The 27,611-nt window shown below is 42.7% G+C and overlaps 1 protein-coding gene across 5 annotated transcripts in view; it reads right to left on the bottom strand.

The window, feature by feature from the left end:
• Positions 1-27,611, bottom strand: part of HERC3 (HECT and RLD domain containing E3 ubiquitin protein ligase 3) — a 52,976-nt gene that overhangs the window by 5,384 nt on the left and 19,981 nt on the right. For 2 of the 5 annotated variants that reach the window (XM_042807928.1, XM_032983317.2), the window contains exons 4-22: positions 26,528-26,604; positions 25,714-25,935; positions 23,217-23,308; positions 22,086-22,216; positions 21,319-21,479; positions 20,722-20,798; positions 19,822-19,946; positions 19,209-19,268; positions 16,778-16,889; positions 15,869-16,058; positions 13,945-14,108; positions 13,304-13,417; positions 12,014-12,037; positions 11,838-11,927; positions 9,147-9,317; positions 7,292-7,435; positions 5,780-5,946; positions 4,562-4,628; positions 2,870-2,952 (exon numbers count right to left, since the gene is read on the bottom strand). In XM_042807928.1, the coding sequence (XP_042663862.1) occupies positions 2,870-2,952; positions 4,562-4,628; positions 5,780-5,946; positions 7,292-7,435; positions 9,147-9,317; positions 11,838-11,927; positions 12,014-12,037; positions 13,304-13,417; positions 13,945-14,108; positions 15,869-16,058; positions 16,778-16,889; positions 19,209-19,268; positions 19,822-19,946; positions 20,722-20,798; positions 21,319-21,479; positions 22,086-22,216; positions 23,217-23,308; positions 25,714-25,935; positions 26,528-26,604 (2,271 nt within the window). Of the gene's footprint in view, positions 1-2,869; positions 2,953-4,561; positions 4,629-5,779; positions 5,947-7,291; positions 7,436-9,146; positions 9,318-11,837; positions 11,928-12,013; positions 12,038-12,785; positions 12,935-13,303; positions 13,418-13,944; positions 14,109-15,868; positions 16,059-16,777; positions 16,890-19,208; positions 19,269-19,821; positions 19,947-20,721; positions 20,799-21,318; positions 21,480-22,085; positions 22,217-23,216; positions 23,309-25,713; positions 25,936-26,527; positions 26,605-27,611 lie in introns of those variants that run through there. The other 3 variants (XM_032983318.2, XM_042807929.1, XR_004405745.2) reach the window with 3 other exon arrangements.

Genomic DNA, 27,611 nt, shown 5'->3' with positions numbered 1-27,611 from the left:
GGCCCAGCTCCTGCAACCCCACACTTAGGAAGCCCAGGAAAGAACCTGCGGCTCTTCTCAGTCCGCTGGTGTCGGGGGTTGCTCGGCACCTGCAACGACCTCGGGCTGCCAGGATGCCGCGAGCAAGCGCTCGGCTGGGGAGAGGGCACAGACAGTGCCCAGAAGGCTACCCCTTCCAAAGCCAAGAGCCTCACCGAGCCCTAGCTAGGGGAATTTTCAGAGGCAGCTCCTGCTGACTCAGTCCCCAGTGAGTCTTGCCAGTGGTTCAGCACTTCCAAAGCTGTAGCCAAGAGGCAGACTGAGGAAATCCTGCTCTGAAAACTCCTGATCTGAAACTGCGTGGCCAATTCCCTCCCTCCCGGCCAAAGAGAAAGCCACCAAAAGAAATCAATAAACACCCCTCACAGCAGAGCAAGGAAATAGTCTTAGAAAGCAGAGAAACCTCCTCTTCAGCCTTCACACTTTGGTTAAATTAATACAGGACTTGTGCATTTGGAGCACAGGGCAAAGAGAATGACTCCTCTCAGAATGACAACCCTGTTTTGCTTCAAGCAAGTTCCCAAGAACAGCATTAAAATAAAAATAACATTCTGTAGCCATTGGCAAGAAACCTGTGGCAGGCCCTGGCCAAACCCTGTCTCTGGATTTTGTTAGGAGGTTAAGCATCTTTATTCTACTTTCTCTTTCCTACTCTCAAAGCACAGTGATCTGAGTGCAACACTAGAATTTTATTTGTGCAATGACTTAAAGTATTTCCCCAGATTCTTTTGTTGTTGTTTTGGTTTTTGTGGGGTTTTGTTGTTTTTGTTTTGTTGTTTTGTTTTGTTTTTTACACCTGGCAATAATGCACCAGCCACTGTAGCAAACCAGGACATGAAACTACTCTCTGTGGGTGGAGGTGTCATTTTTGCCTGACATTCGAGAGCAGCTCACACCTGCACTCACAGGATAAGCAGATCAGGGAACACCACGGAATCCAGTATCTCAATCTCTCACTAAGGAGGTCACAACTGAAAGAAATATTTTGACCTTTTGGTGGAGGAATTCTCAATGCATATGCTATGTAAAAGTAGCAAGGGACGGTTGAGAAAGTGAAAAGAAAAAGAAGGAATCAGACTCACAAATATAAGAACTTGGAATAAGAAAATCATAGCAAAGGGGGGACTTACTTTCCAGCGCATTTGTTTTATTGTAATTTTCCTGATAGTCACCTGAGCACTAGGGAAATTCAGGCTGATTAAGCACTTTACTGTTGCTTAATACCTCTCTGGCTGTTACAGTCATGAAACTTTTATCAAGAACATTTTATGTTGTGACACCCAATATGAACTCCAAAGGAGAAAGGGAAAATGCAGGCATTTCCTACTTGGCATTTTTCAGCCAAAGCAATCCCATGCATTCTTCAGTTCCCAGTGAACTTTCCTCAAGCAGGAAGGGCAGTGACCAAAGACATGCACACAGCAAACTATTCAGGCCAGGAGGGCAGCAAATTGGTCCCTGGCCTCTAAATTTAGGGGTGGAGGAAGTCATTAAGGTAGATGAACTGACAGCCATGTCTAGACTTGGATTTAGAGGTTAGCTTGAGTTCAAAACTCTGGTCAAGATAAAGCAACTGCATTTTGGAATGTGTTAAGCTGGTGGAGCTACACACTAGCCTTTCTCCTTAAGGATTTTCTTCTCTTGTTGCCTATCCTGACTTAATAAACAGTTACAGGAGCTAAGCTGGGTGCTTTTCCCAACATCTGCTCAGCTAAACTCTTTGTTCATCTGCCCAGGCCAGCATGGTACAGAGTAGAAAAATGGCCATTTTGAGTGTACGTGCCCAGCCTAAAATCCCAAAGGGTACCACCACCGGCATTTTCATCTTTACTTCACTGTCACAAGTGTAGATTAAACTTTCCTCTATTTACCTGAATCCCATCTGCTCTTTGCAGGGAGACAGACTTACACTGCTCCATCCCCCACGTGAGCTTTGCAGCTATTTATCTGTAAAATTGTACCCTTTAGGGCAGCAGTAAATTACGTAAGGCAGCAATACAGACACAGCTTTTGTTACAGCAATGGCTTTAGACACAATCAGAACCCTTTTAAATAATCAGATTAATAGGAAATTACTTCATCTCCAGACTTGCCAGCCAGGTCTTCGGCAATCCTAGCACAAACCCCTAACCGTGCTGCTGACTAGTCACTGGATCACACTGTTTTGCCAGCAGAGAAAAAAAAATCTAAACACTGCTCCAAGTAATAACGGCATTTGTAGAAATCCAATTATGGGATTATGAGAAGAAAATAGTTTAGCAGCTGGAAAAAAAAAAAAAAAAAGGAGCAGGGGCGAAATGGTAGCTGTGCTAGTAATAACTCTCAGGCGTTTGGTCAAACGGAAAGGAATCTGTGTGCAGTAGGGCCTTATGGCTCTCATCAGGGATGGTGGTCCTCTGTCGGGCACACTCAAGGGAAAGTGTTTCTGGCTCCAGAACTGATAGTATAAACAAGTTTGCCAGACTTGGTTTTGTTGGACACGTACAGTTCCTCTCTAAACCATCAGGGAGATTAACCTTCAAGGGCCAAAATCATGTTGTAATCTCTATTCACCATGAGAAAACTGCCAAGGGTCTATATGAAGGCCTTACAGGGAAGACGTTCATCTGAAAGGGTGTGGGACATTTTCCGAACATCGGTGGAAAGACGATGAAAGCTTGCTTTTTATTCAGGTGCCACTGGCACCCAGTAACTTTAGAACAACTGGTCTTAGAATTAGTTCCCAGTGACTTCTAATTCTCTCCCACATTTCACCTCAGCCAAATTTTCTGTGGCATTGCACCTGACCTCACCACAAGTATGAGTCCATCCCCCCATATGCCCCACTCACCTATTGTCCTTCTGCACCAGAATTTTATCTCCATCTTCAATCAGGTTCTTCTGCTCGGTCACACCATAGCTTTCCCTGCAGATCTATACAAAACCAGGAAAGTAATTTTACCAGAAGCACTTTTCAGGCCATATGCCTGCAGAAAGATGAGTTCTCTTTCACAGTTGATGGCTGGCATGTGAAGGTTGGGCCAGAGAAAAGGGTATATGCGGAACATTTTTTTCTCTGCTGCCAATGCCCTGGTGTGCTTTACCACCTTCCATCATTTACATTTGCTGTATGACTGCTGTTAAGCATAAATGCAAAGTCAGAGAGGAAAAAAGTATTCCTGCTTTTGTCTGGCCTAGGATGGCACCAGTACAAACACATATTCTGTACATACAAAATTGGTTGTGTGGAAAAAGTGCAAAAAGGGTCAATTTTCAAGTTGCTACACACAAGAGGCTCAGATTTTGACATGCAAGATGAGTTATTAACTTCAAGGCTTGGGATATCTGTTATTTATTCATTTCAAAGTTTTAGGAGATGTATCTGTATGTCTTTATACATTATGCAGTACAGTACAGTAAGAATGCCCTTTTGCATGAGAAGAGAATTTGGAGAAAAATCTTTTGTGTTACTTCAAAGGTATTCTTTTTTACACAGTCATCACCATTATGGCTTCTCATTACCTCATCCTGAATTGCAGCTCTGACCTGCATGAGACACAGTCAGACCCAGGTCTGACTCACTCCAGAGATAAGTTTGATCTAAGAGACCTGATGTGCTCTCTTTTATGAAAGAAGGAAATGGACAACACTCTCCTAGCTCAGCATGGATTTTCTCCACATTGTGTAGAAGAGCTTCCTGGTACCTTGTTTTTACTGAAGGCAGGCCCTGGACAGAGAGTCAAGAACCCAGATCAAGCTCAAGATGAACCCATCACTCACAATCTGTTAGAGCATCTGGACTAACGAAAAGACATTGAAACATGGGAGCCCTTACCCTGCCCAAGTCAACAAGAGAAAGACAGAGCTTGGAGAATAATGATGCTGTATCTCTTCGTGAGGTTCTAAATGTTTGCACGTGTTGAGGGACACACCTGATATTCCAATGTACATCAAGATCAAAGTCTTAATTTCAGAGAATCTATACTCTGTAATAGAAACTATTGCACTTAAGTTACAGCTAGAAAAAAAAAAATCTTTTACTGCCATAGTAGCCCAGGAAAGCTGACTGAACATCTCTTAGAAATAGTCTCCAGCATTTTGTTTCTAAGAAAGTCTGACCATGCAGATTCACTATGAATTTTCAAGGTAAAAAGCATTAACAATTATGACAGCAATGAAAATTCTAAATTGTGTTAGCATTTCGGGAATTGACTTAGTGATGTCAAAACTTAACTTCCATTTTCAAGGAGGATTTAAGAATCTACTTCTCACTGACTAGCGTGGCATTTAAGTCTCATGCCACAGTGACAACAAGGCTATTTTGAAAACCACTCTGTTTAATCTACTTAGTAGCTCAGTTTTCATGACCACATACAAAAGAACAAGGGAGTTTACAGCAAGAATTTTCACATTAACATTTAATATTAACAGGGGGTATGTCCTACAGGCAGAGTTTGGAATAAACCATAATATACATGAATAAGTAGATGGGCTTCAACTGTACCGTAACAATCACAGAGTTGATATGTTAAATGTGTCTTACTGTAAAATTCAAGCAGAATGTCTCTTCTACATCTTCCCCAGGGTAATCTAAAAGTTGCTGAAGACTCCTGCAGAACAAGAAGGGAAAGAAATTAGGGGAAAAAAAAATTTAGAGATTAAAAAAGCCATACATATAAAGGGGAAAAGAAATTCAGCAAAAGTAAACAGCATCATATATATGGGTAATAGGATTGAAAGAGAATCTCTGAGTCACCTGAAGAGGTAAGAAAGAAATACATCTCAAATAAAGAGACGCTTTGTTAGAAGCAGGATACATGTCAGTCCATACAAATTATCAACATAGTCTATGCATACCTAGCACATGGAACCCTTTCAGTGACCCTGTTCTTAGAATAGAATTACATTTCTAGTTCTTAAGGACTGTGTGGTGATGGCATAATTATCTAGCAAAGGTGGACAGAGTGGAGGAAGACAGGGTGGTAGATTATATCTGTATCCCCATCACATAGAAAATCATCTCCTCCTATCCCTCAAAATCCTGCTGTTGTCTTCCTGGCATTTTACCTCATTATTGTTAAACACAGCTGTTGCTTTGTGCAAATAAATTAGACAGCAACTCAGAAGACAGCAGTCAGACAGGGGGATCTTAACCACTCCGTGTCAGAGGAAACGAGTATCCCCATGCAATTAGGCAGAAAATATTCGATATGCCCTTTAGAAAGAGTCATTCCTTCACTCCATTCAACTTTTTTCTTTCTGGCATGGGAGCAGGTCAGAGTGATGCTGGTTCAGGGATGGAACAGTCCATGTCCTATGTGCAGTTCCCATCCTGGACTATATCATGAGACCTGCCATGGATCTGCTTGTGAACCCCAGCCGGGCTTGAGGGGAAAGGCTGATGCAAGGATCTGGGATCATGCATGCAATCACACAGTGGAGGGACAGCCCTCCTGTTTTCAAAGGAGCATGGTAGGTATCTTTTGGCTGTGCTGATATCCAGTTTCTGGGGGTTGGGAAGGTGGGTACAGCTGTCAGACCCTAAGCAGATGGATGTGATAGCCTGTGGGAGAGTAGAAGTCTCACATGAAATTCACCACCAGCTTATGTACATTGCTAGGATCACAGCCCCCCAAATTAATCAGTCACTCAAAAGGAGCAGGAGGTGTTTTATTGAACAGCTTTTACCCAGTTTGCCATTTCTTGTTTTCAGTTGGATGGTTCCCCTTCTCAGAAAGGCTGCAAATTTTGGTTTTCATACCTTCCTTCCGTAGGGGATAGCTCCTTCAAATCCTCTAGGCAGGGCTTCACGTTCAAGAGTTTTTTGTACAGAGCCAAGGGAAAGTGAAGGTCTACCACTGTGAAGTTGTATATTGCAAGACCACATATGATGCCAATTAAGTGAAACCAGTTGTGCTCTACAAAACACTGCAAAACCACACAGAGAAATCCTAATGAGACGCACTGTCACCGGTGCAACACGCAGTACCCTTTCTCCCATGCATTAGGAAGCCAGCCTCTGCTTCTCCAACTGGGGCAGAAATCAAAGAGCTCCCATTGGGTCCCAGTTTGGTTGCGAATTCTTTGCTGGGGTGTGGCACAGAAACGAAGATTCAGACACCAAGCCCTATTACTTTCATAAACCATGATTATTAGCTGTGGAAACGGAAACAGCAACAGGTGCTTTCCAACCTTATCCACCTTTTATTTCCTTTTACATCCTTATGCATTTAGACATTAACAAAGCTTCGATATTTGCTGTCTATGTACTGTAAGAAAATGCGTTAACAATTCTCTATCAGCCATCGTATTTTCTATTAAAAGCTTATGCATAACCACAGTGCCACCCAGGCAAATACTTCAACATAGGTGTTGGTTGGTATACTGGCCTTCACTCCTTCACATATTTACTCTCACACTGATATGTCAGTCACTGCCTGGCTGCCTGTATTTATTAAATGTTGTAAATACAGGACTTGTGCTTTCAGTGCTTACACTGCCATTATTCTTGGTGTCAAAAGGCTTGCTGTTTCTATAGCATTAACATGAGGAGTAATTGCTATGTAAGACTGTTTGCAAGTTACAAAAGGTACCATGTAATTTCCTTCCTTGTAAAATGTAATTAATAAATAAGAACTCCACCAGGGCAGCTACACCTTAAGACAAGACTGGCATCATTTCACATCTTGCTACCTAGGAAGGAGAAGAAAAATGGACATAAACCACCACCTCCAGCATAATGCCAGGTACAGAACTTGCACTCCACACTCTTCCAAAACCAAGCAACTTTCACTGCAAACAGTGCTTCTTGCCGTTTAAGAGCTTCCTCTCATAAAGCATTAACAAGTTTAGACCCTGAAGGTGATAGTGATGCATGACTAAGTGGATTGGTTGCAATTATGTGAACGGCAAGGGAAGCACATAATTCTAATACCATTACGACCTAAACCTGTGGTTCTGTAAAATAGCACATGATTAGTCATATTCATGATAATAAGAGTTCTATTAACTGTCATCTGATACTTAATACAAGTTTTATTATGGGATAAGAATAAATAGAAACAGCCAACGCCTTAACAGGCACAATCATCACTGTTCTACTAAAGTTAATGGACCTATCCTAATTTACACTGACTAAAAATAATGCTCACATTGTATTGTGGGTGGAAAATGGGAGGAAGATCATTTCTTTCCTCCAGTTTGCCAGTAACGTCCCCGTCATTCAAATGCAGCATATTATTGCAACCTGCATGTACAGAGGGCAAGGACTTACCGTGTCTGAAAACCACAGGAGGTTTGACTCTGGGTAGTAAGTGAACATGCCATAGATGGGGTTGAGGAGTTCTTTTAACAACAGGAGGAAGAATTCCTTTGTCACTCCTCCAGCGTCAACAGCTTCCTCACCATCAAAGATAACCTGTAGAAAAAGCAGGTCAGTAACAGGGATGCAGAGATGAGACTGAGCAAATCAGGCATCTTTCTAATTGGGAGCCATGCAAAGCAATCTGTCTAACATACCCAAAGCCACTGCAACTCCTGAGCCTGTTTCAGTGCTCTGCTTGCAGGGAGGCAAAGGGAACAGGGGGTGGAAAATCAGGTATTTTGAAAATGTTTAACTCCTTATGCAAATCATAAATAACCACCTGTGCCTGCAACGACCAAAGCAGTAACATGACAGCAGATGCTGAATTTTGTAGTGACTTCTCAGAGATAAAACATTTCCTATTGTAAGTAGTCTGTTGCTGCAGAAGAGCGAAACAGAGACCATATAATATCACAGAAACGTTTCCTCCCCTAAACCTTGTACAGTAGACACAACAGGAAAAGAGAGCAGACCCCCCGCTTGCCTTCTGGTAAACTGTCCACTGCCAAAACACTCCAGGAGTTGGAGACAAGAAACTCTTAACCCTCACATTGATGAGATCAAGTGTCATGTGCTATACCTATGGAGAAGCCATGGTATACTGGTGAACCGGTAATGTGAACTGCTGAAAGGCTGCACAACTGTTGGCTGGATAAGAGGGTGTCCTGGGTTGAGTGAGTGGTGGAGTTTTTTGGTGGCAGGGAAGGGGGCTATCGGGGTGGCCCCCTGTGAGAAGCTTCTCGAAGCTCCCCCAGCTCCACGTCAGCTCCACTTCTGTTTGGGAAATTGAGCCAATCGGCTGCGCCTCTGCGATAACGTATTTAAGAAGGGACGTGGTGACGGGCAGTGGGACTTGTGAGGAGGAGTTGCTGCAGCTGCCTGAACACCAAGGTCAGTGGAGGAACGGAGGAAGAAAGGAGGGGGGAGGTGTGCTGGAGCAGAGACCCCCCTGTATCCTGTGGTGAGACAGCAGGGTGGCCCCCCCCTGCCACCCATGAAGATCTACAGTGGAACAGACACTGATTTATGGCCTGTGGCTCCTGCTCTGATAATCAAGGTGCTGGGCCCGAAGAAGGCCGGGGTCTCATGGGAAAAGGTAGCCCCGCTGCTGTAATTCAGCGCTGGGAGGATTGCAGTATGTGGGGGAGTCCCACGCCGGAGCAGCTCGGGAAGGGCTGCAGCCATGGGAGGGAATCCAGTCGGAGGAAGTTAGTGACCCATGACGGAGCAGTGTGGGGAACGCTGCGGCCCATGGGAGGAATTCATGTTGGAGAAAGTTTGTGGAAGACTGTCTCCTGTGAGAGGGGGACCGCGATGGAGCAGGAGGAACAAGTTTTGGACACTCCCCTCACCGAAGATGAAGGAAGTGGCAGCGCTGACTGCACCCCCCATTCCCTGCCCCTGCGCCACTGGGGGAGGAGGTAGAGATATCGGGAGCAGAGCTGAGCCCGGAAAGAAGGGAGGGTTGGGGGGAAGGTGTTCTCAAAATGTGGCAATGCTTCTCACTGTCCTACTCTGTTATGTGTTGTTAGTGTCTGTAATAAATGTATGTTCCTTTTTTTAATTCCCCTAACAAGTCTGCCTCTTGCTCGTGATCATAAAGGGGAATTTTTCCCCATCAAAGTCCTATCTCGAACCCCAAGCCTGGCTCTACTGTCCCTTCTCATTGCCGGAGGGGAAGGGAGAGAGAGCTGCTGCATTGTGGTTGGCTGCCAATCAGGCCTAAACCACGACAGAGGGTGCTAAAGGTGTGGGGAAAACTTACTTTAAGAGGCTTTTTCAAATCAATGTCTGAATGGATGCTCAGCTCCCTTAAAGCATCACCAACTAAGTTACTCCTGCGAACATGAAGTACCAGGAAGGGGCTTCTGGCCAGCAGAGGCTCCAGGGTGAGAAGCATGAAGACATTCTGCAAATTTGCACCATTTATTGCAACCTGTAAATAAAAGAGGGGTGAAAAACAGCTGCTGCTTAGCTCCTTTCTTCCTATGGAAGGAAAACAGTTAACAACTATATGGCTGGTGTTCCTTCCTTACTATTTTAGTTTGGTTTCCCCAGGGTACAAGGATTATGTGCTCACTCTGTACAAGTGTGCGTGTCTGTATGCCTACCTGCCCCCCCACCACTTCCCACACAACCTTTTGAGTCCACTGATCAACTCACCAAATCTGAGCAAGAGAGACATCAAATTCCTGAACATTTTGTTGACATTAAGTAGGTGGGTGGGGAAAGGAGGCTCTAGTCGTGCTCTTATTGAGTCAAGAAACTCACTGTGAGAACGCCCTGATAAGAGTCAGAGTCCACAAGGGAAAGCAGTGTTACTAACATACCAAGCAAGGAGCCAGTTGACAACTGTACCTGGCAAGGCACCAGGGAACCCATCGCATATAATTCAAAGCTCTCATCTACACGGATTTTCTGGTGTCAGATAAGGCACAAAGTCCAGTCAAAGCTTTGACCCCGCATAGTATATTCACGCTCATGCACTGTCTGTAGTAAATGGCAAATTCACATTTGTAAATTCAGTTTAAAAGTCAGTTAAACCTGAGACAGAAATCTACTGGAAATCAGGCTTCCTCCATTCCAGCATTCACAGTTGTGCTCGTTTCTTTGGCCTCTAAGTGGTTGTCTTCATAAAGATCCTATCTCTCAGGGCAACAAAGCCTTTACCTGCCTGCTGTCCTGCCAAGATAAGGCAGACACCCTCCTCACAGCAGTGCACTGCTCACAAACTGGGCAGCTGAAAATATATGTGAGAGGGTGACAAAATGAAAGCAGAAGGTGACTCCAGTTTCTGAGTATAGTCCGAGCCTCCTCTGCCTTTCTGCAGGCTGTATGTTCCAGTGGTCATAAAAAAGCTAAAAGATGGATATTACATGGAACCAGTACCACAGCCATGAGTAACTACAATGATAGTTTTCCACCTTAAAAAAACCTGACAACCAAGGACTTTGGCAAAGTCCTTTCACAGAGGATGGGACTAGGCCCAGACCCCAGCTGCACTGGATGAGGGATCAGTGCCCAATGTTTTGCCTCTCTCAGGAGCCACCGGCATGAGCGATGCCTGGTGCTGGGAGGTTTCCATTGCCACAGAGGCCAGCTGTCCTTGTCACAGCCTACCTGTGACCTGGCTTAGCTGCTATCTTGTTGAGGCAATCCCAAGCACAAATCCAGGCTGGGTGATGAGTGGATTGAGGGCAGCCCTGCGGAGAAGGACTTGGGGGTATTAGCAGATGAAAAACCGACTATGAGCCAGCAATGTGCGCTCGCAGACCAGAAAGCCAACTGTGTCCTGGGCTGCATCAAGAGAAGTGTGGCCAGCAGGCCAACGGAGCGGATTCTCCCCCCTCTACTCCACCCTCATGAGACCCCCCCTGCAGTGCTGGGTCCAGCTCTGGGGACCCCAACATCAGAAGGACATGGACCTGCTTGAGCAGGTCCAGAGGAGGGACATGAAGATGCTCAGGGGGCTGGAGCAGCTCCCCTGGGAGGCCAGGCTGAGAGAGTTGGGGTTGTTCAGCCTGGAGAAGGGAAGGCTCCGGGGAGACCTTACAGTGGCCTTCCAGTACTTAAAGGGGGCACAGGAAAGATGGGGAGGGACTCTGTCAGGGAGTGTAGGGATAGGACATGGGGTAATGGTTCTAAACTAAAAGAGGGTAAATTTAGGTTAGATATAAGGGATAAATTATTTACTGTGCGAGCGGTGAGGCGCTGGCCCAGGGTGCCCAGAGCAGCTGTGGCTCCCCCCCCCCCGGAAGGGTTCAAGGCCAGGTTGGACGGGGCTGGGAGCAGCCTGGGCTGGGGGAAGGTGTCCCTGCCTGTGGCAGGGGGGTTGGAACTAGATGGTCTTTAAGGTCCCTTCCAACCCAAACCATTCTATGATTCTATACAGGGTAAGGGTGCTGAACCTGAACACCTGCTGTGAACGTGCTCCTGGAGAGCCTCAGGTCTGCACCCCTCACTGCAAATGGGTGGGTGATCTGCTGACAACAGCTGCTGCCTGCAACCACGAACAGTGTCAGCAGTTGGTCTTTAGTCCTCACTTCTGACAACCACTTCTCCCACACCAGGCAGAAGCCTGAAAAAAGTACCCACTTACCTGAAAGCCTGTCTACTTTTCCAGCTTTACAGCTCCTCTGATAGACACCTCACCTTACTTCTTATCGTTAGATTATGATAAATACGTAAGTACTCCTTTCCTATACAGTTTAAATTTCCACCACATGCACATCTGGCAGTTCTGATGTTACCAAACATTTTGAAGGAAAAGACACCAAGCACTGCCTCTGCAATATCCAGAGCAAAGAGGTTCTCCAGCTATTCTGCTCTCCTGTATCATCGAAACAATAAAGTGCTGCACACACTAACTCCCAGAGAATGCCTTTCCTTGCAGGCACCAACACAAAATGCAGAGAAAAAGAAACGGGGCAGGAAAATTGCGCGAGAGAAGGATTACCTGCATCTGTAGTTCTGCATCTGTCTGTAACATCTTGGTCTTAGCCTGAGCATCAAAGATGAAAGGATAAGAACAGAGTGTCACAGCATCCTGCAAGAAAGGGAGGCAGATTGGTTCCTATCTACAGCTTCCATAACACTTCCTTAAATAGAAGTCATGAAAAAGAATTTTCTTACCTGCATGATAGATGGTCTTACTTTCTGTGAAGGAAAGAAAGAAACATGAAAATCTTTTACTCTTTTCACCCTGTGTCTTGTATTTTTTTTTTTGGACAGACTAGTTCAAAGGTGACCCACAGAAAATTTTCTTGTCTGGGACCAACAACCCAGTTTTTTCCTCCTAAAGAAAAGCATGGGAACTTCCTTCTCAAGAAAATGCACAAGTCTAATTCAAAACTTGAACATCAAACATTACTAAGAGAACTAAATGGCACAGAAGCCTGTGTTAGCCTGCCATTGGTGAAACTTATGAAGAAAAAGAAGAAAACTACCCCCAAGACAGAGACTACACAAAACAGCAGGAGAGACCATAAGGCCACAACATGACAGTGTAAGACCACTCCTGCAATGCAAATTACTCCTCTCATTAGCCGTACTGATACATTCTTAACTATTTTTAACTATCACTGTTACATAAATTTGAGTCAGTATTTTATTGTTCTGCTCACTAAAGTAATCACAGGGCAGCACTATTTAAATGGTGGAAGGTAGGGGACATAGCACACACAACATTTAGAAAGTCCACACAGAAATTCTTGCTACAGTCAGGTTTTACTCCTGCAGCATACCCCTTGGCGGATGTTTTTTGGTGTTTTCTCACACCTGGGATTCCTTTCCTTGCTATAATTAATCTCCCTGGGTTCCTACACAGCATATTCCAGCCCTCAGTTTAGTTATCTCCTTTCTTACAGATGGGAAAGTGAGGCATAAAAGAGGTGAAGGGTCTTACCCAAGATCACCCAGCAGGTTACTGGAAGAGCCAGGAATAGAACCCACATCTCTTGAGTCTTGGTTCAGTCCCCTAGCCAGAACGCCACACTGCCTCCTCTTACAGATCAACATTTTAAGATCACTGGCTACATTATTCTCAATACCTGCCTAAACAGCAGAAGTAAAGGGTAAAAATTATAATTTTAGAATACAGGATACGGCTCCTGAGGTCTCGATTACATTAAAAGGATCCAGTGACTGAATTAATCCCCTTGTGCAAGGATTGAATGAAATTCACATGAATAATCACAGAGATTATTGTAAGCATTAGTTAAATACCGTTAGCTCCAGCTCTTCTGATAGCCTTATTTTACGTCAACTTTGTCAAGCCACCGTGTACCCAAATCTGAGAGACTTAACATATAGATGCTCCTATACTGAATACATTACACACATTAAGGGTATTAAAAATACAGATCTACAATCAGAGAGACAAACGCAGACAGATATTTCATGACTATACATAAAACTTCTTACCATTCCAGCCTGATGCAAGAACCACATGAGATAATCCTCCTGAATGTCCACCAAGCTGGAAATCTCAGGGATATAAAACTTATCATATTCTACGTGTTTAACCTTCTGATTTACCTAGTGAAGAAAACAGATGGCTTTTAAAATATGGATATATTCAGCATTTTTCTTAGAACATGCAGGTTTGCTTTCATAAAATCAATTATAGCAGCTTGAAACAATATGACCCAGAAAGTCTTGCAAAAACACATCGTCCTTTATATTTTAGTATGAACCAAGAAGAATTGAGATAAACCTCTTTCTGACTTTAGTTCCCTCTCCTCCTCACCCAGACTACCCACCACCAACCCCGTGGGAGCAGAAAGCATCAAGGGACAGGTATTTGTGATGCCACAGTGCACGCAGTCTGGATGCTCAGCAGCAGTATTCTTTAGGGTAATTTTTTCCTAGTGTTGGAGACAGGACTGAATCTTCAGGTACCTTGAATTCAGGAAAAACACAAACAACTTCCCCCATGTGATGTCTTGGTGAATGATGACACAGCTCACAAGCCAGGGCCATGACCACTTTGCCCCTGCCAAGTGGCAAAGGACAGACAAGACTGAATCATCTTGAGCTAACACACACCCAGGCTTTCCTCTTACCTTGTGGAGTTTCTCCAGAAGTCTGAGAGCAGCTGTAATGTAGCTACTGAACAGAACTGGAATCAACAACGTCTTTCTTCCGCTGAGGAGGTAAACTACTGCGCCTTTATAGAGGTCCACTAGCCTGAGGAAATATCTTGGGCACACTTGAGACCACCAGTTATCTGGAACGCAGAGGAACATCACTATAAATCCTGAATTAATGGCCAGAGTAACCCCTAAATAAGGGGTTACAGCTGAAAATAGGAGAACACACCTAAAGATTGTTTCAAAAAAACTTCCCTATTTCTATCCTAACTGTAGCAACAGGAAAGCATGCAAAGAGTCAGCTAGATACTAAAAATTAAAAAGCTCTTCCCTTTCCACTCTCATACAACCACCCCAGTCATTACCCGGCCCCAATCCCTGATCAGAGAGAGACCCTGAATTCAAGGTTTTTCAACCTTCAATTCAAGACACTGTTTCAAGTATCTTGTATTCAGGATACTGTGATCTCCCAGGCAAACCATCGTCTCTCTTGAGTGATAAGAAAGCAGTTGCCTGGGTAATTAATTCTCCATAGTACCACACACTTTTCTAGCAGGTGTCAGAGCATATCTCCTGGCATATCTGCACTAAAGGTCTGAATTCCCTCTCTCTTTAGAAAGGCTGTTTTCTTTCTTGCCAAAGACAGGTAACCCTTACCTGTCCTCTGAAGGGACCCTGACTATTAACTTCTTTGCTAGAAACAATCCACCTGCAAAGTAGAAGCTGGAGCCTGGGAGACCATCATGTCAGTTGTTAGAAACAAACACCAATTTAGCCTCTCAAGTGGCACAACTATAGATTCTGGCAGGCAAAAGTATGAGAATCCTTCACATTTCTGTGTACTAACAATCTCAGTGGATGACTCTGAGTAAAAGAGGCAACTTGGTTCCAAAGCCTCTTTGGATAAAAAAAATAAATCACTAAATCTCAAAATACATTTCACCGGAGCAATGCTCCTGGAGCTCTAAATGCATTACCTAGCATTTTACATGATAATACTAGATTTAGTATAAGACAACCTTAATAAACAGAGTAAGATAACAAGAAAAGTAATAGCTTAGCAAACATGAGTAGCAATCATTAAGCCGCATATGTTCTGATTAGCTTAAAATGAGCTCATAGGAAAGGAAATAGTATTAGCAGAAATGCAAAGATTCAGAAGCAGGAGAAGAGCTGGAGTGTTCAGCTTGATCAGGGACCAGCCAATAGGTTTTTCTGCACCTTATACATTTACTTTGTCCTACATATTATACCTAGTATATTCTTTTATTTACCTTATACAGAAAGGATATTCTACTGTGGACAATATCTGATTAAACTTAAGAGAATAAGATCGTTTAACCTTCCTGATATAGAAAACCTATGTTCACAAAGAGGTATGAAAATTTATCTGGAATAGAGTCTCCAAATGTAGATAAACTAGACAATGTAAATTAGATTAACCTTCCTGGTAAGTGTCCTTTGAAATGATATTTTACTTTTAAATTAAAACAATTCTTAAGCTGAATTTTGTTTCTCATTTATTATCCACATCATGATAAATTTTATGTTTTATATTATTGTAACAAAACTCCAGTATCTTACCTGCACGGCACATTCTTTACTTCCTCATAGTTCATATTTAAAATTCAAACGTTATGTTTAGAATTCTTTTACATGAGAACACAGGTTTTAGGGGGAGGATTCCTTGGGTTCTTTTGGTTCCCAGCTGCCTTTTAGAGGCGACTGCTTCATAACAATACTCTATCAGAAATCATATCTAATTATCATTGCAGCCATTGTAACAGAATATAAGAATTAAACCAACACAAAAACATGACTGAAAAACCTAAAGGCAACATTTTGTGTCCCAGCTGGATACCGAGAGCAACATGCATCTTAAATGACAGCCTCTTACCAAGAACTTTGCTGGGGTTTGTATCTAGGCGCAGAATAGCCATTGCTAGAGGAAGTGTTAATGTGATATAATACTTGGAGTCTTGGAAGGGTGGGAATTCAGGGAGAATCAGATAGATCCTCATTGCCTCGACATCTGGTGGTGAGCTGGACAGCTGAGGAATCAAAAAACTTTCAAAGCTCTTCAGTATCTAGAGGAAAAGACAGAAGACGACAACTCATCCTGGGTGAGAGAGTACCTACAGTGCAGATGATGTGTAAGAACTGATGAAATGGAGCTCACTCAGAATGGGTGGACTTAACAGCTTTTGCTGATGGCCTCTTAAAAACACTCCATAGGATAGGACTAAACTCTGATTTTTCCAAAATGCATGAATGTTTGGATAGGTTTTTCCAGGGCTAGCCAAAGGTTAGTTAACCCTTCTCGTTAAGGTTATACCCCTGTTTTAAAAATCAAACCCACAGTTAAAAAAAAAAAAAAGCTATAATAACTAAAAAATTACATGGGGAACATACACAATTTTATCCCACAGCTCTGCGCTCATGAAAGAAATCCTCTGAGGTAGAATAAATTATACAACCCTAAAGAACGCAACCCCTGATAGGCAATAAACAAGCACACAGTCATCATTTACAAGTATAACTTACACAGAATTAATTTCAGCAGCTATTTCAAGTATTAAATGCCATGGGATAAAACTTTTTTTAAAATAAGTCCTAAGACACATTCCGAGAAGGTGAAAATCAGCCCAGGTCAATGGAGAAGTATCCATTGATACCATGAAGGATCTGGCCTGCAGATTTGCAATACAACCACCCTCCCCCAAAAATGCTGCTGTTACTTGCATGTTACTGAGAGACAAAGCCTTTATTTCCCCTCTGAATACCCAAAATCCCAGAAGTACAATACCTGGTCTAGGAGAATGGAGTGCTGAGAGTTCATCAGCTTCTCGAACAGCACTCTGGTGGAGTTCAGATCAATCCCTGGGATCTTCGGACTGGTTTTAAAATGTTCGTCAATTCTTAAAAAAAGAAATCCCAGACAGACACTATTACCTCTGTATTGGCATGGCCTGTGAGCAGGCAATGGAGAAATGACCTCTGGGGAATTAATCAGACTAGAAACAAAGTAGAAGTTGAAATCATCTTTCTAAAGACAAGATGGACAACTCTCCCTTCTGAACTCCTCTGGGCCTTGGTTAGGGTTGGGATTCTTGCAGAGAAACTCCTTAACAAAGTCTCTGATTTCCCCAGGATTCCTTCACTGACCTAAGAGCCTCCCTAGACCCGCCAGACTGCTTAAAATCCTGTAAAATATGTATCTATCATATGTATTGGGGTCCTCTGTGTTGTCTTCATATACATTACTTTTATAGCAAATTCTGTTTAATCACACCAAGTAAGAAAGGGAAGACAGCACTGACTGCTCTACAAGGGGACATCAGGTGAGGGCTTTTGAAAGAAAACAGGAAGATATTCAGAGTAGCTTTTCAGCAATTCCACTCTCAAATTTTCTAAAACTAAAGGACAATGACAATCAAAACACAGCACAGTTGAGGACAATCTTCACATGGTCTTTAGTTGTAACAAAGACATGCTGTCCTTTCTGCTGTGCCTGAAAGGCTGTAATTTACCCAGGCTACCTGTGTAAGAGGGATATTGAAGTCAAGCCTGCAGAGGACAACAGTCCAACAGCCAGACCTAGCAACACTGACTGTCCAGTCTGGCAGGTAAGCCACCTCAGCCTCTAGAGCATGATCAGCATCTGTAGCAGAGGCTCGCAACCCCACTGTCTGCAGTAGAGCTGCACATAAAACCTCGCAGTTGCTAGTAAAAAAAGGTCATTGCTACAGTTCCACTGACCTCACGGACTTCCCAAGTCCGTCACTACTCTCATCTGAGACTGTGCTGCATTAAGACACTCTGAAGGAAGAGGTAGCTATCAAAGATGGGATGCGTTTGTTAGTTTGCTGGCGTGACTATAATGACAGGAGAAGCTAAACATAGCCTGCTGTAGTAGGGTGGCTATTTCTATAACAGCACAGGCACCAGGCTGGAAATAGCTCCTCCGAGTCACACTGTGGTACAGCACGCTTCAGGCTGTGATGTGTAGAAGTATTATTGGAGCGTGCCCAGCCACAGCATGGAAAAGTTGCTTTTCCATCCAACCCTGTGTACCACAACACTGCACTGCAAACGGGCCTACAGGGCATTAGGATACTGGAGGGCTATACTAGGGTATTTCTATCAAGTGCACCATGACATAAGGCTTCACATATAAAGGTACATGGTTAAATACAGCATCACTTCCGTGTACGGTGGCTTCAAATTTTATCATTCATTTGGTTAAAGATTTCCTGCACTAGCCAGGACATCACTAAAGATGAAAGAAAACTGCATTGGGGTGATGAAGTCATAAACTACACTCATTTCCACATTCAAAGGAGATGTGGGACTATTTACAGTAACTCAAAAACTTGGATACCTCAACAAGTGTTTAAAATCAACATGACACAACTCTCCTGATGCAGTAACACACTGCCTTGTCACAACATTAGAGAAGAAACCATTGGACAAGCAGAAAAATGCAAGAATAATGAGTAATTTGTTTCTTTCTCAAGTTGCTCTCGGAAAATATTACTCAAAGATTACTCAGAGTAACTAAGCTTTTCTTCACCTACTTACAGGTCATTTACTCATCACATCATCATAAAAAACTTTTCCTCCTCCTCATCTTATGCTGTTACCTCCCCAACATTTACAGACACAGCCAACACAATCCTTCCCAACCCATAGCCTTTGATTCAGCTCTGCATATTGCATCCTTGTCACCACCTATTGTTGGTTACACCCATTTGAAATTCCTGTAAACAGAAGCCCAAAACTTTCCACAACTGATGTCACCTAAAAGAAAAGTGCTTCCATGCTGGCCCTGATATATTTTTCAGGAGCAGCCTGTGTTGAAGTACACCCCCACACCCACCAGCCCCCACCAGCCAGCTCAGCTGGGTGAGAGGCTACTCAGATACCTGGCAACACTCATTTCCCTTAGTGTCGTATTCCCATCTCTCTCTTTTAAAGATTATATTTATCTCATAAGGAAAAATAACTGTTGTGACAACTCCAAGGAATCTGTGCCACTTACAGTACACTCACCATGCACTTTCTTAGACCATTTGCCTCCCTTACCCAGCTTTAACCACCCACCTCTTTAGCAGACACTCTCTGCCCCCATCTCCTGTCTGATCAGAAAAATCAAATCCCACTGCAGCAGTGAGTGAAGTAAAGGAATTCCAGTCTGTCTGAATGGAAAGCCACACTTCTGTAAGTTTGTCACTTACTTCTTCTCCAAGAAGCTTCCATTCCAGCAGGCAGCTGAGGACAGTATCTGAACAACACTACTGTTTGCAGCAGGAAGACAAAAGAAAACAAGAGATGGAGGTTACAAACAGATGGCCCAGCAAATCTCTTTAGCTCACTTCCCTTCCTTCTATGGGAAACAATGTCAGGATCACCCTTTCAGAGGCATAGAGGGTAAAGCAGCTCATTCAGGATCATGTAACATCCCTCTTTGAAAGGAGGGATGCTAGCAGTGCCTCCTTTCTACCTATTCTGCCCTTCTCATGGCAGACACGCAGGGGAAGGAATTTAATCAGTCTGTTCACAAGTTCTTGATGCTTTTCATGAACTCTAAGCACACAATGAAGGCCAAATTTAAAATGCATTTCCCACCCACCGTTTGTAATGTTCTGAGGCAGCCTCAAATTCCTCTGGTTTTGCTCAGAAGCTCTAACCTGGCAGCCTTGTGACTGGCAACTGACCTCCCCTTGGAAACGACCAAGAACCATACTTGAAAAGGCTGCTAAATTTCAAGTGAAAGCATGGCACGGAAGCCAAAAAAATTATTTGAATTAAACTTTCAACAAAAGGCTTGTCCAGTGCCACAATACCTACTTGACAGAATTAGAACTGTTCTTTTCTAAAAGCTTTTGCCTCCAGACATCTATAGTTTCATCATTTATTAAACAGGTGTAACGTGTTTCATTTATGGTCCGGAAATCATCAGCAGGCAAGGAATTCTGTGAGAAGATACAGATTTCAGCAAAGACAAGGCTTGTAAAACAATTCCTTCTTATCCATAATCTATGATTTCTGTATATAACTGATAACTTCCTTAGTGTGGTCTCTGAACAGGTTTGGTTAGGAAGCTGCAGATTACTATTAAGTCCAAAATGAAAGGTATGGAAGGGTATAGAAAAACATAATATCATCACCAAATTCATTTTAAAAAGAGGAAAAGTAAAAAAAATATATATATATAATTTCCTTAAATGTACCAAAGCCCTCTTAAATACCACCATATATAACTAAAGGCTTAGTACATTTATTCTAGACCTATTTTCATGCCTCAAAATTGTATGTCAAACACTTCTTGAAAGAAATAAGAAAACAGAAGCAGAAAAAAACAATCAGCATTCAGCCCTCCATCCAGCATATCTTGAAAAAAATCTCAGTGTATGTGGTCCACAGCCCTACACTCTAATCACATTGCCCCCAGTGTCTCAGGAGGAAAGCAGCCCCTCACTGCCAGTCTGTAAAGGAGATTGAGCTCCCCTCCTTGCTGATCAAAATGTCTTCCCAGTGGCTCTTTGATGTCCCTCTAAAGGAAGGCAACTTTCAGCCACTCCTAAAAAGTTGTAAATCCCTGCAACATCTGTCTTCACTGGTAAGGTTTGTAAGGCAGAACGGACTCCAAAGCAACACAATTTTCAGGAGATATTACCAAAACCAAAAGATGCATTGTGAAGGCTGGGACAGGGGAGCAGACTTGAGAAGATATTTCATGCGTTTTACCTCATATTTGGAGCAAAGCACAAATGTTTGGTCTCCTCCAGAGAAGATATGTTTAACAATGTGATATTTACAGGCATCTGTTGAAGAAAGAGATGCGGTTGCATTAGAGGTTGATGAATGCAAGTTCCTACTGTGCCTTTTCCCCCACATTTGCACTGCCAGTGCCTCAGGCTTTTACACTACAAGGAGCACCTGAGTCCCTCAAATGCCAGGCTGAAATCAGTTGGAACTCAAGCACAGGAACACTTTCTTAAGAGATACATAGGGCCTAGCAGGAGGGAAAAATTATACTTTTTAAATGGCAGTGGGCGTTTTGAAGAGAAACCAAAGCCCTCAGAAATCAGTACAATTTCATGAAGGCTCAAAATCACCAAATGTTGAGCTCTGCCATGAAAAGAGAAAGGGGAAGGGCACACATAAACAGAGAGAGCAAGAGGTCACCCAGTAATTTCCACAGTGCATTTGGGACACAAGGATGGGTTTCTTCTGCTATTTCAAGAACTTTCACAGAACAATGTCAAGATGTCTTTAGACAGACATGGGTGAAATTAAATTATTTATGCACACTTGTGACTCCAAATTGTGCACAGTACGTACCAGGTTTCCCTGAGAGTTGCCCATTGTGAGCTGCCCAGTGACCCTTGACAGGAGAGGGACACTTAACATTGCAAGTGTGCCCCGTTCCCAGCTGGCCTCTTGTTCCACAGCCAAATGCATAGATCATTCCTGAAGAAGGCACAAAGGCTAAAGTGTGATGTCTGTAACAGAGACAGGTACAAAGTTTGGGCCTTGTTTAACAAGAAAAAAAAAAAAAAACAACAAACTAAACACAGACTAAAACTTACTCTTGGTTCCCCCCAGGCCAGAAGCTGGTACAAAGCAGCATCTTTACACTAACACCAATGCTCAGTTTTTGCCACCTGATGGCACCAGTTTATGGGAAGGAGCTCTTTAGGTGGAAGTGACAAAGAGCAGCTTGTGCCAGCATATGGCTGGTATCAGCCTCACAGACAGAATTAGCTTAGTCATTTGCTAAGCCTGTACATATCAAAAGGCAACAACACAGCACCAGTGTTACTAACTCCCTTTTCATGAAAGAGGCTGGAAACTTGTGACCAAAGGGGCTGCTGCTCTAAAGTCTTGCTTAATTATTAAGACGGAAAGATATCTTTTACCAGGTTACAGCACAGGGAACAACCCCAATTAAAAAACAACCTCATTTAGGAAGCCTTAAAATTCTCATGGGAAGTAAAATTTAAATTAACTTAGTTTTGACAGAAGCAAGACTATTCCCCCTATTTATAAGACTTGGTGTCAGCATTAACCTCCGCCAAAGAAAATTTCTGACTGCACACAGGACTCACCTGCCACAAGCAATCTGGGATACTTCACTGCCCATTAGCTCAAGAACTCTTCGGGGGTTCACTTCATCATTCATTGAGTCATGTCCCAGTTGCCCGCAGGAACCTGCACCGAACGTGAACACCCCTCCACTCTGTTAGCAAATCAAACAGCATATTCTCCATTTAGGGACCCATAACCCAGCAGTATCTCTCTGACTCCAGCTTCAGTACAAGCCCAGGCTTGGGCAGAGACTGCTGGGGATTCCCAAAGGATTCAGAAAAGAAACGTGAGTTCTAATGCAGCTTCCAAATAGCTACCTTGCCACCCATCAGAGACTAAGGGAATTACCTTTAGGTGTGTCTACATTAGACAAGTGCTTCACCCCACCATCACCAGATGAGTCTGAAATCCCAGCAGATTTAAACAGGACTGAATAGCACCCATTTCCACAATACTTTACACCCATCTCTGTCAGATGCTGATCACAAAGACTGTAACCTTTTTCTCTGAACAAGAGCTTCTACAGAAGTAATCTTCTAGTGGTGGATTTCCCACAGGAATCCCAAAGCCATTGTTTAATTCATTCTACAGTGGAAAACACTGAGGCACCAAAAAAAGGAAGCCACACTGCAGAAGTGGTAGAGACAAGGCAAGAACTGAGCAGTGATCTTTCAAATCCTAGCCTTGTTCTCTGTCCACTAAACTATACACCACCTGGAAACAGCAGGTTTGGAACTGAAAACCTCTTATAAATGCTGTGAGTGACTGCTAATGTTTAATTTAAACACCCATTCATTTTGACATGCACAATAACACTCTCTTTTTTATCTTCCAACAAAACACTACTTTCACCCTTTTGGATATATGTCTGTTACTTTTTTTGCTCAAAGCTTTGAGAGATTCACCTGAATTTTACTATTCACTGTCACGTATTATTAACATCTTCATCTTCAAAAACAGCAATCGATCATGTTGGCAATCAATCTCAGAATAAATTACAATAAGACTATATTTTCCATTTAGTTTCTTTTACTGGGGTCGGATGGAATACAGTAAGTCAATCTGTTCTTTTCTACCATCATCCAGGAAACTAATGTGAAACAACCAGGCAAGCGAGACTGCAGCCAGGATTCTCAGGTTACCATCTTTACCTTTGTCAGAACTGCTGTGTGTTCCTCTCCACAGCTGATGTAAACAACCTTCTGAGACCGCAACAGCTTCACATGACAAGGGGATTCCCGGTCTGCATTGAAGACAAAGAAAAAATACAGGAGTTGTTTCATAAACACAAGCCTAAATGTCTGAGAAAACCACTGACAGTCTGATTTTCAGATGTGGTCTATGTGCACAATGGAAGCTTTAACAACTGTGGGGAAAAAAAACAAGTCCTTGAGTATTTCACTGCTGCTTTCCCCCTCCAACTCTTAGAAGATTTGTCCTGGCTCAAAGAAAATTGTCCAGAGCAAGAATGCAAATACTGAGAATCTTGTATAAACTCAACATGCACTTGCAGTTTGGGAGTTAGGATGAGTGCAGCCTAGCTATGCCCACCTTCAGCCTCATGCTCCATTCCAGACGCCTCACTGATGACTGCAAACATTTGTTTCCAAACCCTTGCTTAAGAACTTTTCCATACAGAACAATCCTGAAACACACAGGAGACACTAGCACACACATGACAAGGTGAATCCCAAGGTGCATTTAAATGTCTAGCCTTCCTTCAGTTGTCATCCTTTAAGAAGATCCTCCTACTTGCAAAGGCTAATCACTGCCAACCATTAAATGATGCTTTTCTCCTTCACTCTGACATTCCAATCATTAAAAGTGGGTCTCCTGAGGATGAATACACTAAGCAAGGTTATATGGTTTTACTGATGTGAAAACAAAAGAAAAGCTAAGCATCTCAAGGAGCAGTAGGCACCCCAAAATAATTAAGTATTAAGGGGAGCAGCTGCCTACTTCATACCAACAAAAATTGAGGTTCCTACCTATAGAAGTTGCCCATTTTTTAAGACTCTCACCCAAGGATTTGACAGGTGTTTTTTTCTGGGTAGTGAAAGAAAAATGGTCACATTTCCATGGATTTAGAAATAAGAGCAGATTTTTCATTCACTCTGTTCTGTATTTTAGCACTCCTGATCTTTATTTTGACAGGAATGACACTTCTTATCTCTACAGCGTAATTGTTTAAATACCAGTGCTGCAGAATACTCATGTTTGTAGACTTTGCTGTCCATGTTCACTAAGTATAATTCACACTGTCTTACCATGATTCACTTACCATAAATACCACCTATTTACTACAGTGCCATGTATTGAGGGGTAAGCAGAGTATGATCCATGACCAACACAGCCCCACATGCAGACTTATACGTTCATTTAAGATTAGCCCCATGTCAAAGCAAGCCTCTCATAAATAAACCGCAGCTTTGTTGCAATTAGAAGCACTTATCAGCCAGTCTACATGGAAAGAACATGGCTGCTCTTATACTAGACCAGCTCTAGCTTACATACAGTACAATAGACCTGGAGCATTTCTGAAAGAACACAAGGTATGACACAAGTCTTACAACTGTGTTTCATATTTCTAAAAGTGTAAAGCAAGATGAAATGAGGCATACAACATACGAGCCTCCTTTGCTAAACTACAAGGCTTGCTGTGTGTAATTGCTTTAAATACATTTCAGTTGGTAGGGTGGGTTGTCAAAATGCATCATTCCATTATAGGTACACAAAACGTGAGGTAAAACTTTTCTCTCGCAACATACAGTGTTTATATGCTACCACATTATGCAACATAATATTTACAAATATATACACCTCAAGTACTCATCCATGCAAAATAAATTATCCTTGCATGCTAAGTATCACATCCACACTCAATAACTTGCCTAGATATTTGAAGCACCTCAGCAACTATACAGAAAATGATAAAGAGGTTGATTTGAAGCTCCAAAGAAAATGTTCCACTTGCTTTTGCAAAAAGTTGAGAATGTGTTAGCAACAAGCAGAGGAGATCTGGGCTTTTCGAACTAGTGGTAATGTCACACCCACTCTTCAGCCTCATTTATAAACTTATCTTTAAATCTGTTGATGGTCGGGCTTCACTGAACTCAGCCACCTGAAAAAAACCTACCAATGGCCCTGTGTGTCTGGAAAATTGTTCAACAAATAAACTAGACAACACTTTACAATACTGACATACTCTGTGTTGCCACCATTTTGCAGCATACATATGCTCACCAGTCAAAAAACATATTGGCAAACAAGGGGATAGGTTCAGCTTTCAGGGAGAGCCTTTGCTCCACGCCAGCTTCAAACAAAATAGGGACAAAGCATTTCTGAGAAGAGGAAGAAACAATATGAGCACTTCCTTCGATGCCTGCATGTTGACACTCACATTCGAAAGATCTTTTTTTGACCTTCCTCACTTCCACTAACATCCACAAGAGGAAAAAAAGTGTCTGTGTTCCTACTAAGTAGGAAAAGCGTGTAAAGTACATCAGACACTGTTCCTCTGCCCTCTCCTCCCCAGAGATGTTGCTGAGGGTTACACATCCAGTCAGTAAAAATATACTGTCAGTGCAAAAAGAGACACTAGACCAAAAAAGTCCATCCTTCTTTCACCTAGAAGAATAATTTTAATACCTCGTTCATCACTCAGTCCCAGCTGTCCCGAGCTGTTCTTCCCCCAGCCAAACACAGCTCCTGAGAGAGAGAGGGCAAAACTGTGGGCTCCACCTGCAGCAACCTGAGCCAAAGGGATACCATCAAGAGATTTGACACGTTGTGGGCTGGCTTGGGAGGGACATTCTTTGCCCAAGCCCAGCTGGCCATAGCTGTTCTGCCCCCATGTGAAGAACTGGCCATCTGAAACAAGGAAAGAAAGAAAGTGGCAAGTAAAAGATGGTCAACGGAAAAGCAAGTTTGTCAAAATGAACAAGAACCAGTCCTGGGGGCTTTGCTCCCACCCAAGACTCATGATGGAAAAATCAAGCAAGACATTCTTTGCTAAAATAAAAGCACAGTCTGAAGCCACGAGGAAAATAAACAGACATGCAACTAAGTGCAAAATACAACATCAGACTGCTGTAACTTAAACAGAGAAATGAAGAACAGTCTACATGTTGCATGTAGAAGAGTAATAGCCAAGGATAATTTCAACACAGAAAAATTAATTACACACATTTTTCTACATCAAGATGGAAGACTTTTAAGTGTTCCTGCCATAATTCACCAGTGAGACAGTGGGTGGCCTGTGTGTAACATTTTCTTTCTTGACAGTATTGGCAAAGTTCTTCTTCAATATTCATGGTACCTGATCCATTTTATAGCCTTCCATTTGGCCTGAGAGCAGTTGGGACAGGGATGTCCTTGTTTTATTATGCAGAAATACACAATCTTGGACACTGTGCAAAATAACAGCACAAATCTTGGTAATAAATAGTGAATATTACAGTACCTGCTGCCAAAGCCAGGCAATGCCAATTTCCACAGGAAACCTGCAGTATCATCTGTTGGTTCAATTTCTTTATCAACCTGAAGAAGATGACACTATTTTAGAATAAGTGTCCACAAATACAGTATCACCTTAGGTCAAAAATATTATTTCCTTTCAGATATTTGTTTTATATATGCACATAGCCTATGGTTTTGAGAGCAAGGAACAGAGTCCTGAAGGTGATACAGGTCCATACATAATAGATGCAAATCGGTGGAGACCTTTAGACACTTGACTGCTAACTCCAACTATGTTTCCTGCTACAACACTGAATCCAGACATCTGGAAATTGTGAAAATAGCTGGTTCTTGGCATCTCTCTCACTATTCTTTTTCAGACATCGACATTTTTCATGCTGACAGCGACCTAGCAGTTCCTATGAGTTACAACACCAAAACCTCTTTAGTGCTTTGTACAGAGAATACCATGTCAAAGGTTCAAATTATTTCACAAAAATGTTATTTTTAAAATGGCACTATCACAGTGACATGCGAGCCTGTCTCTGTTATATCGGAGCCACCTGCAAGTTAAGTACTGTCTTCCCACAGAGCCCTTCAGCTCAAACATTAATGTTTTATGACTGAAACTCTTCCTTTAAATACTGTTTCAACAATGACAGCCATCCTAGACAGATGTCCCAAGCTTCTGCTCTGCACTGTATCTACAGTGACAGACCGAATAAGAGACAGATTATATCTGTTATTAATGTAGCATGATACAACACCATGAAGTACAAAGGGAGCAGTTATCTTTATTCTGGTGATAAGCTGAGACCTATCATTTGTGAACTGCTTTGAATGGAGGAGTCTTGGTGTCTGCCCCTGGCCTCTGCCACCACCTACATGTCCTTGCACCTAACCCTATTAGGGCTCTGTCACAGGTAAGATACATATTAAATAAGTAAATGAAGAAAATTGAGCACTACCCTGAAGTTTCTGAACAACATTCACTATTAAGAATTGCAGTAGGCTGGTTTAGTAGTTTTGCTGCTAATGGGTAACACTGAAAATGAGTTTCAAAGCCGAAGTGCCAGTTCACTCAGCCA

This window comes from Tyto alba, unplaced genomic scaffold (genome assembly GCF_018691265.1).
Source record: "Tyto alba isolate M040663 unplaced genomic scaffold, T.alba_DEE_v4.0 Super-Scaffold_6, whole genome shotgun sequence".
Taxonomy (NCBI): domain Eukaryota; kingdom Metazoa; phylum Chordata; class Aves; order Strigiformes; family Tytonidae; genus Tyto; species Tyto alba.
Note: the sequence above shows the minus strand (reverse complement) of the source record. Positions and strands in the feature narration are given on the sequence as shown.